Raw genomic sequence first — 19633 nt, forward strand, 5'->3', positions numbered from 1 at the left:
TCTCTCTCCCCCCTCTCCTCTCTCTCCCCTTCTCTCCTCTCTCTTCCCCCTTCTCTCTCTCTCTCTCTCCCTCTCTCTCTCTCCCCTCTCCTCTCTCTCCCCTTCTCTCCTCTCCCCTCTCTCTCTCCCCTCTTCTCTCCTCTCTCTCTCCCCCTCTCTCTCCCCCTCTCTCCCCCTTTCTCTCCCCTCTCTCTCCCCCTTTCTCTCCTCTCTCTCTCCCCCTTTCTCTCTCCCCTCAGGCAGTGAATAACTTTAAGAATGAGTCTGGTTACACCAAACCAGCACGAAACAAAACCCTGCAGCAGTCTGCCCCGCCCCCAGCACGGCCTCAGCCATTCAGAACCCTCGGCTCACGCCAGCAGGACCCCCTATTGGCCAGCACTCGCCAGCAGGACCCCCTATTGGCCAGCACTCGCCAGCAGGACCCCCTATTGGCCAGCACTCGCCAGCAGGACCCCCTATTGGCCAGCACTCGCCAGCAGGACCCCTATTGGCCAGCACTCGCCAGCAGGACCCCTATTGGTCAACGCTCGCCAGCAGGATCCCCTATTGGCCAGCACTCGCCAGCAGGATCCTCTATTGGCCAGCACTCGCCAGCAGGACCCCCTATTGGCCAACGCCTCTCGCCCCCCAGCCTCCCTCACTCCTCCTGTCACCCTGACACACAGCCTGCCCATTCAGACCCCACCGACGGGACCGCCTGAGGTGTCAATCTCTCCTGACCCCGCCCCTGAACCACACCGGGCGGAGCCACGGCACTTGGCCAATCACAACGAGCCACCGCCGCCAGGGTGAGTTGCCGGGACTACGGACGCCAACCGTTGATATTTGACTGATTTTATTAACCGACTGATTCATTGGTGGGTTGTTGTTTCTTTCTCTCTCAGTGAGATGGAGGCGGGGCCTTACATGGTATCAGAGCCACCAATCAGATCAGCCGACAGCGGACCTCAGGTGAGACACACTAGTTGTCTTAGAGGCGACATAAGGCCCTTATGACCTGTCGTAGCCTCTGTAGATTCTAAGACACACAGTTTTTTTTGTTTTTTTTTAAATGGGAACAATCTTATCTTATTTGCATTTCCTAAAATGTTCCTGTGTACTTCCTTGAGCTTTCTCTCTGATTGGTTCCCCAGGGATACCACATGCCTATGATTGGTCACCCTCCACCCATAAGGCCCTCCCACCCATCAGGTCCACCTCCACAGCCCTCCCATTCCCACAGAGGAGGACCAAGACCACCTTGGGACAGGTACGACACTGATCACACAGGACTACAGACTATAGAGGTCACAACAGGGTTACTGTAGAATATAGAGGTCATAACAGGGTTACTGTAGAATACAGGACTATAGAATATAGAGGTCATAACAGGGTTACTGTAGAATATAGAGGTCATAACAGGGTTACTGTAGAATACAGGACTATAGAATATAGAGGTCATAACAGGGTTACTGTAGAATACAGGACTAGAATATAGAGGTCATAACAGGGTTACTGTAGAATACAGGACTATAGAATATAGAGGTCATAACAGGGTTACTGTAGAATACAGGACTGTAGAATATAGAGGTCATAACAGGGTTACTGTAGAATATAGAGGTCATAACAGGGTTACTGTAGAATACAGGACTATAGAATATAGAGGTCATAACAGGGTTACTGTAGAATACAGGACTATAGAATATAGAGGTCATAACAGGGTTACTATAGAATATAGAGGTCATAACAGGGTTACTGTAGAATACAGGACTAGAATATAGAGGTCATAACAGGGTTACTGTAGAATATAGAGGTCATAACAGGGTTACTGTAGAATACAGGACTATAGAATATAGAGGTCATAACAGGGTTACTGTAGAATATAGAGGTCATAACAGGGTTACTGTAGAATACAGGACTATAGAATATAGAGGTCATAACAGGGTTACTGTAGAATATAGAGGTCATAACAGGGTTACTGTAGAATACAGGACTATAGAATATAGAGGTCATAACAGGGTTACTATAGATACAGGTTACTATAGAGGTCATACAGGACTGTAGAATATAGAGGTCATAACAGGGTTACTGTAGAATACAGGACTATAGAATATAGAGGTCATAACAGGGTTACTGTAGAATACAGGACTATAGAATATAGAGGTCATAACAGGGTTACTGTAGAATATAGAGGTCATAACAGGGCTACTGTAGAATACAGGACTATAGAATATAGAGGTCACAACAGGGTTACTGTAGAATACAGGACTATAGAATATAGAGGTCATAACAGGGTTACTGTAGAATACAAGACTAGAATATAGAGGTCATAACAGGGTTACTGTAGAATATAGAGGTCATAACAGGGTTACTGTAGAATATAGAGGTCATAACAGGGTTACTGTAGAATACAGGACTATAGAATATAGAGGTCATAACAGGGTTACTGTAGAATATAGAGGTCATAACAGGGTTACTGTAGAATACAGGACTATAGAATATAGAGGTCATAACAGGGTTACTATAGAATATAGAGGTCATAACAGGGTTACTGTAGAATACAGGACTATAGAATATAGAGGTCATAACAGGGTTACTGTAGAATACAGGACTATAGGCTATAGAGGTCATAACAGGGTTACTGTAGAATACAGGACTATAGAATATAGAGGTCATAACAGGGTTACTGTAGAATACAGGACTAGAATATAGAGGTCATAACAGGGTTACTATAGAATACAGGACTATAGAATATAGAGGTCATAACAGGGTTACTGTAGAATACAGGACTATAGAATATAGAGGTCATAACAGGGTTACTACAGGACTATAGAATATAGAGGTCATAACAGGGTTACTGTAGAATATAGAGGTCATATAACAGGGTTACTGTAGAATACAGGACTATAGAATATAGAGGTCATAACAGGGTTACTGTAGAATACAGGACTAGAATATAGAGGTCATAACAGGGTTACTGTAGAATATAGAGGTCATAACAGGGTTACTAGAATATAGAATACAGGACTAGAATATAGAGGTCATTACAGGGTTACTGTAGAATACAGGACTATAGAATATAGAGGTCATAACAGGGTTACTGTAGAATACAGGACTATAGAATATAGAGGTCATAACAGGGTTACTGTAGAATATAGAGGTCATAACAGGGTTACTGTAGAATACAGGTAGAATATAGAGGTCATAACAGGGTTACTGTAGAATACAGGTAGAATATAGAGGTCATAACAGGGTTACTGTAGAATATAGAGGTCATAACAGGGTTACTGTAGAATACAGGACTATAGAATATAGAGGTCATAACAGGGTTACTGTAGAATATAGAGGTCATAACAGGGTTACTATAGAATATAGAGGTCATAACAGGGTTACTGTAGAATACAGGACTAGAATATAGAGGTCATAACAGGGTTACTGTAGAATATAGAGGTCATAACAGGGTTACTGTAGAATACAGGACTATAGAATATAGAGGTCATAACAGGGTTACTGTAGAATACAGGACTAGAATATAGAGGTCATAACAGGGTTACTGTAGAATATAGAGGTCATAACAGGGTTACTGTAGAATACAGGACTATAGAATATAGAGGTCATAACAGGGTTACTGTAGAATATAGAGGTCATAACAGGGTTACTGTAGAATACAGGACTATAGAATATAGAGGTCATAACAGGGTTACTGTAGAATATAGAGGTCATAACAGGGTTACTGTAGAATACAGGACTATAGAATATAGAGGTCATAACAGGGTTACTATAGAATACAGGACTATAGAATATAGAGGTCATAACAGGGTTACTGTAGAATACAGGACTATAGAATATAGAGGTCATAACAGGGTTACTGTAGAATACAGGACTATAGAATATAGAGGTCATAACAGGGTTACTGTAGAATATAGAGGTCATAACAGGGTTACTGTAGAATACAGGACTATAGAATATAGAGGTCATAACAGGGTTACTGTAGAATACAGGACTATAGAATATAGAGGTCATAACAGGGTTACTGTAGAATACAAGACTAGAATATAGAGGTCATAACAGGGTTACTGTAGAATATAGAGGTCATAACAGGGTTACTGTAGAATATAGAGGTCATAACAGGGTTACTGTAGAATACAGGACTATAGAATATAGAGGTCATAACAGGGTTACTGTAGAATATAGAGGTCATAACAGGGTTACTGTAGAATACAGGACTATAGAATATAGAGGTCATAACAGGGTTACTGTAGAATATAGAGGTCATAACAGGGTTACTGTAGAATACAGGACTATAGAATATAGAGGTCATAACAGGGTTACTGTAGAATACAGGACTATAGAATATAGAGGTCATAACAGGGTTACTGTAGAATACAGGACTATAGAATATAGAGGTCATTACAGGGTTACTGTAGAATACAAGACTAGAATATAGAGGTCATAACAGGGTTACTGTAGAATACAGAACTATAGAATATAGAGGTCATAGCAGGGTTACTGTAGAATACAGGACTATAGAATATAGAGGTCACAACAGGGTTACTGTAGAATATAGAGGTCATAACAGGGTTACTGTAGAATATAGAGGTCATAGCAGGGTTACTGTAGAATACAGGACTATAGAATATAGAGGTCATAACAGGGTTACTGTAGAATACAGGACTAGAATATAGAGGTCATAACAGGGTTACTGTAGAATATAGAGGTCATAACAGGGTTACTGTAGAATACAGGACTAGAATATAGAGGTCATTACAGGGTTACTGTAGAATACAGGACTATAGAATATAGAGGTCATAACAGGGTTACTGTAGAATACAGGACTAGAATATAGAGGTCATAACAGGGTTACTATAGAATATAGAGGTCATAACAGGGTTACTATAGAATATAGAGGTCATAACAGGGTTACTGTAGAATATAGAGGTCATAACAGGGTTACTGTAGAATATAGAGGTCATAACAGGGTTACTGTAGAATACAGGACTATAGAATACAGAGGTCATAACAGGGTTACTGTAGAATATAGAGGTCATAACAGGGCTACTGTAGAATATAGAGGTCATAACAGGGTTACTGTAGAATATAGAGGTCATAACAGGGTTACTGTAGAATATAGAGGTCATAACAGGGTTACTGTAGAATATAGAGGTCATAACAGGGTTACTGTAGAATATAGAGGTCATAACAGGGTTACTGTAGAATACAGGACTATAGAATATAGAGGTCATAACAGGGTTACTGTAGAATACAGGACTAGAATATAGAGGTCATAACAGGGTTACTATAGAATACAGGACTATAGAATATAGAGGTCATAACAGGGTTACTGTAGAATACAGGACTATAGAATATAGAGGTCATAACAGGGTTACTGTAGAATACAGGACTAGAATATAGAGGTCATAACAGGGTTACTGTAGAATATAGAGGTCATAACAGGTTTACTGTAGAATATAAATCAAAATCAAATCAAATTTATTTATATAGCCCTTCGTACATCAGCTGATATCTCAAAGTGCTGTACAGAAACCCAGCCTAAAACCCCAAACAGCAAGCAATGCAGGTGTAGAAGCACGGTGGCTAGGAAAAACTCCCTAGAAAAGCCAAAACCTAGGAAGAAACCTAGAGAGGAACCAGGCTATGTGGGGTGGCCAGTCCTCTTCTGGCTGTGCCGGGTAGAGATTATAACAGAACATGGCCAAGATGTTCAAATGTTCATAAATGACCAGCATGGTCGAATAATAATAAGGCAGAACAGTTGAAACTGGAGCAGCAGCACGGCCAGGTGGACTGGGGACAGCAAGGAGTCATCATGTCAAGTAGTCCTGGGGCATGGTCCTAGGGCTCAGGTCAGTTGAAACTGGAGCAGCAGCACGGCCAGGTGGACTGGGGACAGCAAGGAGTCATCATGTCAGGTAGTCCTGGGGCATGGTCCTAGGGCTCAGGTCCTCCGAGAGAGAGAAGGAGAGAATTAGAGAACGCACACTTAGATTCACACAGGACACCGAATTGGACAGGAGAAGTACTCCAGATATAACAAACTGACCCCAGCCCCCGACACATAAACTACTGCAGCATAAATACTGGAGGCTGAGACAGGAGGGGTCAGGAGACACTGTGGCCCCAGGGTTACCGAGGACATAACCCCGGACAGGGGGTCATAACAGGGTTATAGAGGTCATAACAGGGTTACTGTAGAATATAGAGGTCATAACTGGGTTACTGTAGAATATAGAGGTCATAACAGGGTTACTGTAGAATACAGGACTATAGAATACAGAGGTCATAACAGGGTTACTGTAGAATATAGAGGTCATAACTGGGTTACTGTAGAATATAGAGGTCATAACAGGGTTACTGTAGAATACAGGACTATAGAATACAGAGGTCATAACAGGGTTACTGTAGAATATAGAGGTCATAACAGGGTTACTGTAATTCTGTTTTGTCACCTTTGCATAAGAGCTACTAAATGACTCAAGTCTAAATTGTAACCCTCCCCCTCTCTCACCCCTCTCCAGACCCTACAGACCTCTTTCTGACCACGTCCCCCCCCCACGCCACCCCCTTCCTTCCGCCCCGGGCCCAGCCCCCCACCTCTACCCGGGCCCTAACCTCTACCACCCTCCCCCAACCCCCACTCCATCCCGCCCCAGTCCTACCCCCTCCCTACTCCACCGGGCCCCCTCCCCTGTTAACTACCCCCTCAGCCCCACTACCCACACAGCCAGATGCCTCCAGGGGTTAATGCCCCCTGGGTTCCCCCTCCCAACACGCAGCCCCACTCGCTGGGCCCCCCGCCCCTCCTGTCCTCCGGACCCCCCCTCTCCAAGGAGGACTTCTACAGACAGAGGAGACTCCAACAGGAACAGTGAGTCTCACCTGATTTCATTCATTGTAATGATGTTGCTGAGGCTGGAAGCTTCACATTACTGGGATTAGTAAACAGCTGCTGGTTTACACAGGCAGCCCGATTCATCTTTTTCAGATAGTCGGGTTGGGGGGGGGGGGGGGTGTTACCCCGGGCTAGTGGGGGGGGGGGATGTAACCCGGGCTAGTAGTAGTGGGGGGGGGAATGTTACCCGGGCTAGTAGTAGTGGGGGGAATGTTACCCAGGGCTAGTAGTAGTGGGGGGGGAATGTTACCCGGGCTAGTATTAGTGGGGGAATGTTACCCGGGCTAGTATTAGTGGGGGAATGTTACCCCGGGCTAGTTGTAGTGGGGGGGGAATGTTACCCCGGGCTAGTAGTAGTGGGGGGGGGGGAATGTTACCCCGGGCTAGTAGTAGTGGGGGGGAATGTTACCCCGGCTAGTAGTAGTGGGGGAATGTTACCCGGGCTAGTAGTAGTGGGGGGGGGGGGGAATGTTACCCGGGCTAGTAGTAGTGGGGGGGGAATGTTACCCCGGGCTAGTAGTAGTGGGGGGGGAATGTTACCCGGGCTAGTAGTAGTGGGGGGGGAATGTTACCCGGGCTAGTAGTAGTAGGGGGGGGAATGTTACCCCAGGCTAGTAGTAGTGGGGGGGATGTTACCCCGGGCTAGTAGTAGTGGAGGGGGGGAATGTTACCCCGGGCTAGTAGTGGGGGGAGGGAATGTTACCCCGGGCTAGTAGTAGTGGGGGGGGGATGTTACCCGGGCTAGTAGTAGTGGGGGGGGGGGAATGTTACCCCGGGCTAGTAGTAGTGGGGGGGGAATGTTACCCGGGCTAGTAGTAGTGGGGGGGGGAATGTTACCCCGGGCTAGTAGTAGTGGGGGGGGAATGTTACCCCGGGCTAGTAGTAGTGGGGGGGGGAATGTTACCCCGGGCTAGTAGTCAGGGGGGGGGAATGTTACCCCGGGCTAGTAGTAGTGGGGGGGGGAATGTTACCCGGGCTAGTAGTAGTGGGGGGGGGGAATGTTACCCCGGCTAGTAGTAGTGGGGGGGGGGATGTTACCCCGGGCTAGTAGTAGTGGGGGGGGGAATGTTACCCCGGGCTAGTAGTAGTGGGGGGGGGAATGTTACCCGGGCTAGTAGTAGTGGGGGGGGGGGAATGTTACCCGGGCTAGTAGTAGTGGGGGGGGGAATGTTACCCCGGGCTAGTAGTAGTGGGGGGAATGTTACCCCGGGCTAGTAGTAGTGGGGGGGGGGGAATGTTACCCGGGCTAGTAGTAGTGGGGGGGGGGAATGTTACCCGGGCTAGTAGTAGTGGGGGGGGAATGTTACCCCGGGCTAGTAGTAGTGGGGGGGGGGGGGAATGTTACCCCGGGCTAGTAGTAGTGGGGGGGGGGGAATGTTACCCGGGCTAGTAGTAGTGGGGGGGGGGAATGTTACCCGGGCTAGTAGTAGTGGGGGGGGGAATGTTACCCCGGGCTAGTAGTAGTGGGGGGGGAATGTTACCCGGGCTAGTGGTAGTGGGGGGGGGATGTTACCCCGGCTAGTAGTAGTGGGGGGATGTTACCCGGGCTAGTAGTAGTGGGGGGGGGATGTTACCCCGGGCTAGTAGTAGTGGGGGGGATGTTACCCGGGCTAGTAGTAGTGGGGGGAATGTTACCCCGGGCTAGTAGTAGTGGGGGGGAATGTTACCCCAGGCTAATAGTGGTGGGGGGATGTTACCCCGGGCTAGTAGTAGTGGGGGGGGGAATGTTACCCCGGGCTAGTAGTAGTGGGGGAGAGGGGGTGTTACCCCGGGCTAGTAGTAGGGGGGGGGAATGTTACCCCGGGCTAGTAGTAGTGGGGGGGGGATGTTACCCGGGCTAGTAGTAGTGGGGGGAATGTTACCCCGGGTAGTAGTAGTGGGGGGGGAATGTTACCCGGGCTAGTAGTAGTGGGGGGGGGAATGTTACCCCGGCTAGTAGTGGTGGGGGGGGGATGTTACCCCGGGCTAGTAGTAATGGGGGGGGGGGATGTTACCCGGGCTAGTAGTAGTGGGGGGGGGAATGTTACCCGGGGTAGTAGTGGGGGGGGAATGTTACCCGGGCTAGTAGTGGGGGGAGGGAATGTTACCCCGGGCTAGTAGTAGTGGGGGGGGGGGAATGTTACCCGGGCTAGTGGTAGTGGGGGGATGTTACCCCGGGCTAGTAGTAGTGGGGGGGATGTTACCCCGGGCTAGTAGTAGTGGGGGGGGAATGTTACCCGGGCTAGTAGTAGTGGGGGGAATGTTACCCGGGGGTAGTAGTAGTGGGGGGGGGAATGTTACCCGGGGTAGTAGTGGGGGGGAATGTTACCCCGGGCTAGTAGTAGTGGGGGGGGGAATGTTACCCCGGGCTAGTAGTAGTGGGGGGGGAATGTTACCCCGGGGTAGTAGTGGGGGGGGAATGTTACCCGGGCTAGTAGTAGTGGGGGGGGAATGTTACCCGGGCTAGTAGTAGTGGGGGGGTGTTACCCCGGGCTAGTAGTAGTGGGGGGGGGGGAATGTTACCCCGGGCTAGTAGTAGTGGGGGGGGGATTGTTACCCGGGGTAGTAGTGGGGGGAATGTTACCCGGGCTAGTAGTAGTGGGGGGGGAATGTTACCCCGGGCTAGTAGTGGTGGGGGGATGTTACCCCGGGCTAGTAGTAGTGGGGGGGGGATGTTACCCGGGCTAGTAGTGGGGGAGAGGGGGTGTTACCCCGGGCTAGTAGTAGTGGTGGGGGGGGAATGTTACCCCGGGCTAGTAGTGGGGGGATTAACCCGGCCTAGTAGTGGGGGTGGAGATTGAGAGAGATTGACCTGTTCAAAGGTTTCCCTCAGACATGTATTATGGGATGTGACCAGCCCTGTCTCTCTGTGTTACCAGGGTAACGTCCAAGCTGGATGAGTTCACTAAAGACTTTGCCAAAGAGCTGATGGAATACAGACCTGCTCCCAAGAGACGGAGACGCTCCTACTCCAGGTAACACAATGACATCTCATCATAGTTCTGGATTAAACCTCTTGAACCGTTCATTAGAGATATCTTCTCTGACGGAGACATATCTAGGACGGAGATGATATGAATTGTGTAGAGATGGTACACAGACACATCAAGTGTTTTCTCTCCTCCCCAGGTCTCGTTCCTACAGTCGTTCTCCGTTCAGCCGTTCTCCCTACTCCCGATCTCCTCGCTCCCGCTCCAGGTCTTACTCGTACACCCCCAGTCGTTCCCGCTCCCGTTCCAGGTCTTACGGACGCTCCCCCTTCGCCAGACGCAACGGAGGCCGGGGAGAACGCAGCCGCTCCTACGGCCGCTCGCCACGGTCCCGCTCACGCTCCCGTTCCTACGGCTACCGTCGCTCCGGCTCTCCTCGCTCCCCTCCGCCTTACCGTGGTGGTGGTGGGGGGCTGGGAAGGAGGAGACGGAGCTGAAGGAGGAGGAGGGGGTATCGGCCCAGGTCTCGCTCCCCGGGGGCTACAGGAGGAGCAGGAGTCCTGGAGGGTTTAGAGGTCACCATAAGCCCCCCCCTCGAGAGCCGGCTCCTTACGAGCCCAAAGGCGGACCTGACCTGTCTCCCGGGGGCAGGGAGCGCTGGGAGAGAGACAGCTACAGACAGTGGGAGAAAGAGTACAGGGACTGGTACAACAAGTACTACAAAGACTACAGTACCCAGCATGCCTCGGTGCACCACCGCGGTGGCCGGGGCAGCAGAGAGAGGGACCGCCTCACCCCTCCTCCCAGAGACTACTCCCCCCAGGGGCGGGTGAGGAGGGGTGAGAGAGGGGGACCTCCCGGACCCCACAGAACTCACCACGCCTTGTCCGCTCTGCCCTCTGCCTCCGTCCGGGGGGGCGGAAGTAAGGAACGCACGCAGGGGGGAACCAAAACGTCAGAGGGCGGAACTAAAACTCTGAAAGGGAAGAAACTGAAGAAAAAGAAGAACGGGGAGGAGCTGGATTCAGCCGACCAATCGCTGGACAGGGGAGACGCCACACCCGTCAGGGACGAGCCAATGGATGATCTCCACACCCTGACTCCTAGCAAAGCCCCACCCACCTCCACCAAGGCCTCGAGCAATAAGGCAGCGCTGCTGTCCGGTAAAACCCTCCCACCTCGTCCGGCCAATCAGAGAAGAGCAGGAAGGAGAAGGGGGTAAGGTGAAAGTAAAGACGGAGGGAAAGGTGAAAGGGGAGAAGGTTAAGAGGAAGACGGAGGAGAGGCGACGGTCACAGCCTCTAAGAACAAAGAGTCTTCAGCCGCTAAACCAACCAAAGCATCCAAGGTCAAACCGGACGAGCCAATCAGGAGAGAGAAGGGACGGAGCACCCCTACTGTTCGAGGAGGTTTGGCTAAACTCCCCTGACCCGCCCCTCCCCCTCACCCCCACGACCTCCCTAAACACCTGGGTGACGCCCGCGGGGAAGGAGAGATCCCATTCACAGTGTCGGGCTACGCCCCCCTGGTCGCCCCCTCCAGCCTGCACCTCCCTCACCAGCAGAGAAGAGGAGGAGAGTGGAGGAGAGGGAAAGGGGGAGGGGGATGGACAGAGGGATGGGGGGGCCCCCGGCTAAGCTCCGCCGCGCCGAGGGTCCGTACCCCCCGAGAGGACTTCCTGCCAAGCCTTCCCTCCTCCTGAACCTGGCATGCAGAGAGTCGGGTAGAGGAGAGGGTCTGCTCCCCATCCCTGGTTCCTCACAGACAGGGAGGCTCGACCGTTTCCATCCCATCTCCATCCCTGGTTCCTCCATGGACCTGGGGAGAGGCGACGGGCTGCTGCCCACCCCAGGGAGCTCTGAGGCGGGCAGAAGAGAGAGTGACAGGGGGTCTATCTGGCCTCTCATGGGTCTGCAGGTCAAACCCTTCCCCCAGAGGAGAATCAAACTGAACAGAGACCTGGGTAGGAACAGCAGTATGGCCCGCCCAGAGGAGAGACCAGCTCCAGTTGCTAATATCACCACTACTATCACCTCTACTGGAGAGAGGCCTGCTGGTCCCGAGAGAGGAGGAGCAGAGAGGGATGGAGCGACGGAGAGGGTGGCGGTGATGGTGGAGCGGAGGTCTTCTGGCGAGAGGTCAGAGGTCAGGTCTGTTAGGTCAGAGAGGCCGTCATCAGGGGAACGTTTGCCGGAGAGAGGAGGAGGAGGAGGAAGGTCAGTCTCTCTAGACCGCATGACCATCGCGGAACGCTCGGCCATCGCTAAGAAACCTGATGTCACCGAGGAGAGAACAGAGAGCGAGTACACACCGCCCGCTGAGAGAGAGACCAGCGGAGAGCTCCAAGGAGAGAGAGAGACCAGCATCAGCCCAGACTGGCAGGTCATCATCCAGGGAGAAGTCAGCCACCAGGGAACCGAAAGGAGAGAAGACCTCGTCCTCCATAGACAGACCTGCCTCTACAGGGAGCGAGCGGCAGGGTCCCAGAGAGAGACTGTCGCTGAAGACAGAGCGGTGGTCGTGGTGAAGGAGGGTTCTGGTTCTGGGAAGACCAGAAAGATCAGCAGAAAGAGTTCTGAGCCCACGACCCACCACTCATCAGACCACTCTGTCACTTCAACTGGGTGAGTTGCCCTTTCGACCTCTGACCTTCCAACGGTTCTTTATTAGCCCGTGTTGTTAATCAACAATCATTGTGGTTTAACACTATCAGCGTTGTAGAGCTTTCTCCTTTAGTTAACACTATCTGCGATCACTATCAGCGTTCTAGAGCTTTCTCCTTTAGTTAACACTATCAGCGTTCTAGAGCTTTCTCCTTTAGGTAACACTATCAGCGTTCTAGAGCTTTCTCCTTTAGTTAACACTATCAGCGTTCTAGAGCTTTCTCCTTTAGGTAACACTATCAGCGTTCTAGAGCTTTCTCCTTTAGTTAACACTATCAGCATTTCCCTCTACTGTGAGAATTGTGATCGAATATTCTGCACAGACCGGTGCAACAACCAATCAGAGCTGCAGTAGGCCGGTAGCAGGTAGAGCCTTCACAGTAAACGGGTGGGGCCTTCACAGTAAACGGGTGGGGCCTTCACAGTAAACGGGCGGGGCCTTCACAGTAAACGGGCGGGGCCTTCACAGTAAACGGGCGGGGCCTTCACAGTAAACGGGCGGGGCCTTCACAGTAAACGGGCGGGGCCTTCACAGTAAACTGCCGCCAGAAGTTGCACAGTATTTTTCACAACATTCAAGTTTGAGCTCAGCTGACCTGAAAATTCTCAGTCCCGAAACAAATGAGGGAACATTGGTTAGAATGTTTTCTAACCCCTGATCCTAGATCTGTCTATATAACATGGGTATAATGTTTTCTAACCCCTGGTCCTAGATCTGTCTATATAACATGGGTATAATGGTTTCTAACCCTGATCCTAGATCTGTGTATATAACGCTTCCTAGTTGATGTTCTCTCTAACCCCTGATCCGTCTATATAACATGGGTATAATGGTTTCTAACCCCTGATCCTAGATCTGTCTATATAACATGGGTATAATGGTTTCTAACCCCTGATCCTAGATCTGTCTATATAACATGGTACAATGGTTTCTAACCCCTGATCCTAGATCTGTCTATATAACATGGAACAATGGTTTCTAACCCCTGGTCCTAGATCTGTCTATATAACATGGGTATAATGGTTTCTAACCCCTGATCCTAGATCTGTCTATATAACATGGGTATAATGGTTTCTAACCCCTGATCCTAGATCTGTCTATATAACATGGTACAATGGTTTCTAACCCCTGATCCTAGATCTGTCTATATAACATGGAACAATGGTTTCTAACCCCTGGTCCTAGATCTGTCTATATAACATGGGTATAATGGTTTCTAACCCCTGATCCTAGATCTGTCTATATAACATGGAACAATGGTTTCTAACCCCTGGTCCTAGATCTGTCTATATAACATGGGTATAATGGTTTCTAACCCCTGATCCTAGATCTGTCTATATAACATGGTATAATGTTTTCTAACCCCTGGTCCTAGATCTGTCTATATAACATGGAACAATGGTTTCTAACCCCTGGTCCTAGATCTGTCTATATAACATGGGTATAATGCTTCCTAGTTGATGATCTCTCTAACCCCTGATCTTGGATCTGTGTGTTCCAGCAGCAGCAGGTCTGAGCCGAGCCAGAGCCAGGGTGCTGTGTCAAAACCACGGGACCTCCAGACCCAAAGGAGACCCAGTCCCGTCCAGTTCCCCAGCCCAGGCAGGGAGAGGAGGGACCGTGGGATCGGAGGAGTCCTCATCCAGCCTCCACCCCGGTCCAAGTGGGGAGAGAGGAGGAGGAGGAGGAAGAGGAGCAGCACTCAGCGTCCAGGGAGAATGGGGCGTTGGCGGTTTCCTCCTCTGTGCCCAGAGACGCTCTGAGGAGAGAAGTCTCACCAGCACCGCCTAGTGGCCAAGGCAGGGAGGTGCAGGGTAGTGTCTCTAAAACAGCCAACACTGAGGGGAGGAGAGGGAGGGAGGAGGGGACTAGAAGGAGGGAGGAAGGCAGAGGGCTTAAAAAGGGGCAGGTGAACTTTAGAAAACCAGCTAAGACCGAATCCAGAGGAGTGAAGGAGGAAGGAAGAGGAGGGGGCGGGAGGGAGGAGAGTCGAGGGCGGGGCCTGAGCCAAGGCGACAGCGTCTGTGTTCTGACCTGGGTAGAGAGACGGACGAGGCAGCCTTCGTCCCCGACTACAGCGAAGGGGAGGGGTCAGACGGGGAGCGAGGCAGTGGCCTGAGCCATAGCCCCTCTCACAACACCCAGAGCCCCGCCTCCCAGAGCCCCGGCGGCTCCCCTAGCAACCACAGCGGCTCCACGGCGACGGACAAGAAGAAGAAGAAGAAACACAAGAAACATAAAAAACACAAGAAGCACAAGAAGCATTCTGCCGACGTTGAGCCTCCCGTCGAAGGAAGGAAGGAACACAAACACAAGAACAAGAAGAAGAAGCACAGGAAGAATAAAGAGGAAGAGGGAGGAGGAGGAGGGGAGGCAGAGGAGAAGACTGGGCAGGAGTCAGCCACCATCTGAGACCCTGCTAGCTCCGTTAGCATCTAGCTCATGGTTACAACCTGAGTTTTTCTAGTTCATGCTAGCTCTTTTAGCATCTAGCTAAAGACTACAACTGAGACTGCTAGCTCATGCTAGCTCCGTTAGCATCTAGCTAATGGTTACAACCTGAGTTTACTAGCTCCGTTAGCATCCAGCTAATGGTTACAACCTGAGTTTGCTAGTTTATGCTAGCTCCGTTAGCATCTAGCTAATGGTTACAACCTGAGTTTACTAGTTTATGCTAGCTCCGTTAGCATTTAGCTAAAGGGTAAACCTGGACAAAACCTTCTTGTGGGATACTTTGTCAAATTCTTTTAAGTACTTAAGCTGAGCTGGATATAGTTTATCTATAATGGAACCACTGGAGCTCACCTCAGATATTTGTAAGTATTTTGTGTTTTCTGTTAATGTGATGCTGTCTCCGATGCAGGTTCTCTGTGAATGTGTTTTTGTACAAAGATGATGCTGCATTATATTCAATTACCCTGATCTATGGCTATAAGGTGTCTGAAACTCTGAAGCGTCCCAAATTTAACCCTGTACACTATATAGTACACTACGTTTGACCAGAGTCGTATGGGCCCTAGTCATTAGAGCCCTAGTTTTGCAGGACTCTGGTCGAACGTAGTTCACTGTAAAGGGATTAGAGGTTAATTTGGGACACCTCCCTGATGTATAGTAGGTTATATCATCATGTTCATATGAACTGATCTGAAGCCGGGCTGACTGATCTGAAGCCGGGCGGACTGATCTGAAGCCGGGCTGACTGATCTGAAGCCGGGCTGACTGATCTGAAGCCGGGCTGACTGATCTGAAGCCGGGCTGACTGATCTGATGCCGGGCTGACTGATCTGATGCCGGGCTGACTGATCTGAAGCCGGGCGGACTGATCTGAAGCCGGGCGGACTGATCTGAAGCCGGGCTGACTGATCTGAAGCCGGGCTGACTGATCTGAAGCCGGGCGGACTGGATCTGAAGCCGGGCTGACTGATCTGAAGCCGGGCTGACTGATCTGAAGCCGGGCTGACTGATCTGATGCCGGGCTGACTGATCTGATGCCGGGCTGACTGATCTGAAGCCGGGCGGACTGATCTGAAGCCGGGCTGACTGATCTGAAGCCGGGCTGACTGATCTGAAGCCGGGCTGACTGATCTGAAGCCGGGCTGACTGATCTGATGCCGGGCGGACTGATCTGAAGCCGGGCTGACTGATCTGAAGCCGGGCTGACTGATCTGAAGCCGGGCTGACTGAATGGTGACTAGTGGAAGTTAATGTTATTAAACTTTTTTTCCCCTTTAAACTTTCTGATTGTTGTCTTTTCATGTATAGTTTGGTGAATAAAACCTGTCTAATGTTTATCAGAATACCACAGTTCTTGTGTTCTATTGACTTTGACACATTTTTCACATGTTTAAATGGTTTATTTTCTAAACTCGTAAAACCTGTTATCTTATGTTCAGAACCCTTTTGATCAGCCATTCATTGGAGTTCAACACTTCTCTCATTAACACAAAATCAATGTTTTGTGAAACACCATATGTACATTTAGCTTATTCACCAATTCGTAATGTTAAGCTGGTTAGTCACCAATCCATAATGATAAACTCACTGGTTAGTCACCAATCCATAATGATAAACTCACTGGTTAGTCACCAATCCATAATGATAAACTCACGGGTTAGTCACCAATCCATATTAATAAGATGGTTAGTCACCAATCGATAATGATAAACTCACTTGTTAGTCACCAATCCATATTAATAAGCTGGTTAGTCACCAATCCATATTGATAAGCTGGTTAGTCACCAATCGATAAAGGAATGTATATGTTTAAGGTAATGACTAAAGGTGTAGATTACACATAATTTAATTAATGACATAATTACACAGCAACTTGTACTCAGAAGGAAGAGGCTGCTGCAGATTCTTAAAACACTGTTTATTATAAGAATTAATTATCAGGCTAGGATGTAGATTACAGCATTATATCAGGCTAATAAAGGTGTAGATTACAGCATTATATCAGGCTAATAAAGGTGTAGATTACAGCATTATATCAGGCTAATAAAGGTGTGGATTACAGCATTATATCGGGTGTAGATTACAGCATTATATCAGGCTAATCAAGGTGTAGATTACAGCATTATATCAGGCTAATCAGGGTGTAGATTACAGCATTATATCAGGCTAATCGGGGTGTGGATTACAGCATTATATCAGGCTAATAAAGGTGTAGATTACAGCATTATATCAGGCTAATAAAGGTGTGGATTACAGCATTATATCAGGCTAATAAAGGTGTAGATTACAGCATTATATCAGGCTAATCGGGTGTGGATTACAGCATTATATCAGGCTAATAAAGGTGTAGATTACAGCATTATATCAGGCTAATCGGGTGTAGATTACAGCATTATATCAGGCTAATCGGGTGTAGATTACAGCATTATATCAGGCTAATAAAGGTGTAGATTACAGCATTATATCAGGCTAATCGGGTGTGGATTACAGCATTATATCAGGCTAATCAAGGTGTAGATTACAGCATTATATCAGGCTAATAAAGGTGTAGATTACAGCATTATATCAGGCTAATCAGGGTGTAGATTACAGCATTATATCAGGCTAATAAAGGTGTGGATTACAGCATTATATCAGGCTAATCGGGTGTGGATTACAGCATTATATCAGGCTAATCAAGGTGTAGATTACAGCATTATATCAGGCTAATAAAGGTGTAGATTACAGCATTATATCAGGCTAATCGGGTGTAGATTACAGCATTATATCAGGCTAATCAGGTGTAGATTACAGCATTATATCAGGGTGTAGATTACAGCATTATATCAGGCTAATCAGGGTGTAGATTACAGCATTATATCAGGCTAATAAAGGTGTAGATTACAGCATTATATCAGGCTAATCAGGGTGTAGATTACAGCATTATATCAGGCTAATAAAGGTGTAGATTACAGCATTATATCAGGCTAATAAAGGTGTAGATTACAGCATTATATCAGGCTAATCGGGGTGTAGATTACAACATTATATCAGGCTAATCGGGTGTAGATTACAGCATTTTATCAGGGTGTAGATTACAGCATTATATCAGGCTAATAAAGGTGTAGATTACAGCATTATATCAGGCTAATAAAGGTGTAGATTACAGCATTATATCAGGCTAATCAGGTGTAGATTACAGCATTATATCAGGCTAATAAAGGTGTAGATTACAGCATTATATCAGGCTAATCAGGGTGTAGATTACAGCATTATATCAGGCTAATCAGGGTGTAGATTACAACATTATATCAGGCTAATCGGGTGTAGATTACAGCATTATATCAGGCTAATAAAGGTGTAGATTACAGCATTATATCAGGCTAATCAAGGTGTAGATTACAGCATTATATCAGGCTAATCGGGTGTAGATTACAGCATTATATCAGGCTAATCGGGGTGTAGATTACAGCATTATATCAGGCTAATAAAGGTGTGGATTACAGCATTATATCAGGCTAATAAAGGTGTAGATTACAGCATTATATCAGGCTAATAAAGGTGTAGATTACAGCATTATATCAGGCTAATAAAGGTGTAGATTACAGCATTATATCAGGCTAATCAAGGTGTAGATTACAGCATTATATCAAGGTGTAGATTACAGCATTATATCAGGCTAATCAGGGTGTAGATTACAGCATTATATCAGGCTAATCGGGTGTAGATTACAGCATTATATCAGGCTAATAAAGGTGTAGATTACAGCATTATATCAGGCTAATCGGGGTGTAGATTACAGCATTATATCAGGCTAATCAGGGTGTAGATTACAGCATTATATCAAGGTGTAGATTACAGCATTATATCAGGCTAATCAGGTGTAGATTACAGCATTATATCAAGGTGTAGATTACAGCATTATATCAGGCTAATCAGGGTGTAGATTACAGCATTATATCAGGCTAATCGGGTGTAGATTACAGCATTATATCAGGCTAATAAAGGTGTAGATTACAGCATTATATCAGGCTAATCAGGTGTAGATTACAGCATTATATCAGGCTAATAAAGGTGTAGATTACAGCATTATATCAGGCTAATCGGGTGTAGATTAGCATTATATCAGGCTAATAAAGGTATAGATTACAGCATTATATCAGGCTAATCAAGGTGTAGATTACAGCATTATATCAGGCTAATAAAGGTATAGATTACAGCATTATATCAGGCTGATAAAGGTGTAGATTACAGCATTATATCAGGCTAATCGGGTGTAGATTACAGCATTATGTCAGGGTGTAGATTACAGCATTATATCAGGCTAATCAGGGTGTAGATTACAGCATTATATCAGGCTAATAAAGGTATAGATTACATCATTATATCAGGGGTGTAGATTACAGCATTATATCAGGCTAATAAAGGTGTAGATTACAGCATTATATCAGGCTAATAAAGGTGTAGATTACAGCATTATATCAGGCTAATCAAGGTGTAGATGACAGCATTATATCAGGGTGTAGATTACAGCATTATATCAGGCTAATCAAGGTGTAGATGACAGCATTATATCAGGCTAATCAGGTGTAGATTACAGCATTATATCAGGCTAATCGGGTGTAGATTACAGCATTATATCAGGCTAATCAGGGTGTAGATTACAGCATTATATCAGGCTAATCGGGTGTAGATTACAGCATTATATCAGGCTAATCAGGGTGTAGATTACAGC

General features: G+C 47.7%; 2 protein-coding genes across 3 annotated transcripts in view; both read left to right on the forward strand.

The window, feature by feature from the left end:
• Positions 1 to 16267, forward strand: part of LOC135530427 (E3 ubiquitin-protein ligase RBBP6-like) — a 51363-nt gene extending 35096 nt beyond the window's left edge. Inside the window, exons 11-17 of the mRNA XM_064958756.1 lie at positions 240 to 698; positions 1137 to 1252; positions 6695 to 6868; positions 9751 to 9846; positions 10001 to 10266; positions 10401 to 10964; positions 14399 to 16267. Coding sequence (XP_064814828.1) covers positions 240 to 698; positions 1137 to 1252; positions 6695 to 6868; positions 9751 to 9846; positions 10001 to 10266; positions 10401 to 10964; positions 14399 to 14877 — 2154 coding nt within the window. The 3' untranslated portion in view covers positions 14878 to 16267. The remainder of the gene's footprint in view (positions 1 to 239; positions 699 to 1136; positions 1253 to 6694; positions 6869 to 9750; positions 9847 to 10000; positions 10267 to 10400; positions 10965 to 14398) is intronic.
• LOC135530430 (uncharacterized) lies at positions 11291 to 14482 on the forward strand. 2 transcript variants are annotated; one of them, XM_064958759.1, is made up of 2 exons: positions 11291 to 12425; positions 13970 to 14482. In XM_064958759.1, exons 1-2 carry the CDS (start codon positions 11407 to 11409, stop codon positions 14226 to 14228), a joined length of 1278 nt encoding a protein of 425 aa, XP_064814831.1. In that variant the 5' UTR covers positions 11291 to 11406; the 3' UTR covers positions 14229 to 14482. The 2 variants fall into 2 exon arrangements, with proteins under 2 accessions (XP_064814831.1, XP_064814830.1); XM_064958758.1 differs by having other exon boundaries at positions 13967 to 14481.
• Positions 16268 to 19633: the final 3366 nt, after the last annotated feature.

This window comes from Oncorhynchus masou, unplaced genomic scaffold, assembly GCF_036934945.1.
Source record: "Oncorhynchus masou masou isolate Uvic2021 unplaced genomic scaffold, UVic_Omas_1.1 unplaced_scaffold_1341, whole genome shotgun sequence".
NCBI classification, from domain to species: domain Eukaryota; kingdom Metazoa; phylum Chordata; class Actinopteri; order Salmoniformes; family Salmonidae; genus Oncorhynchus; species Oncorhynchus masou.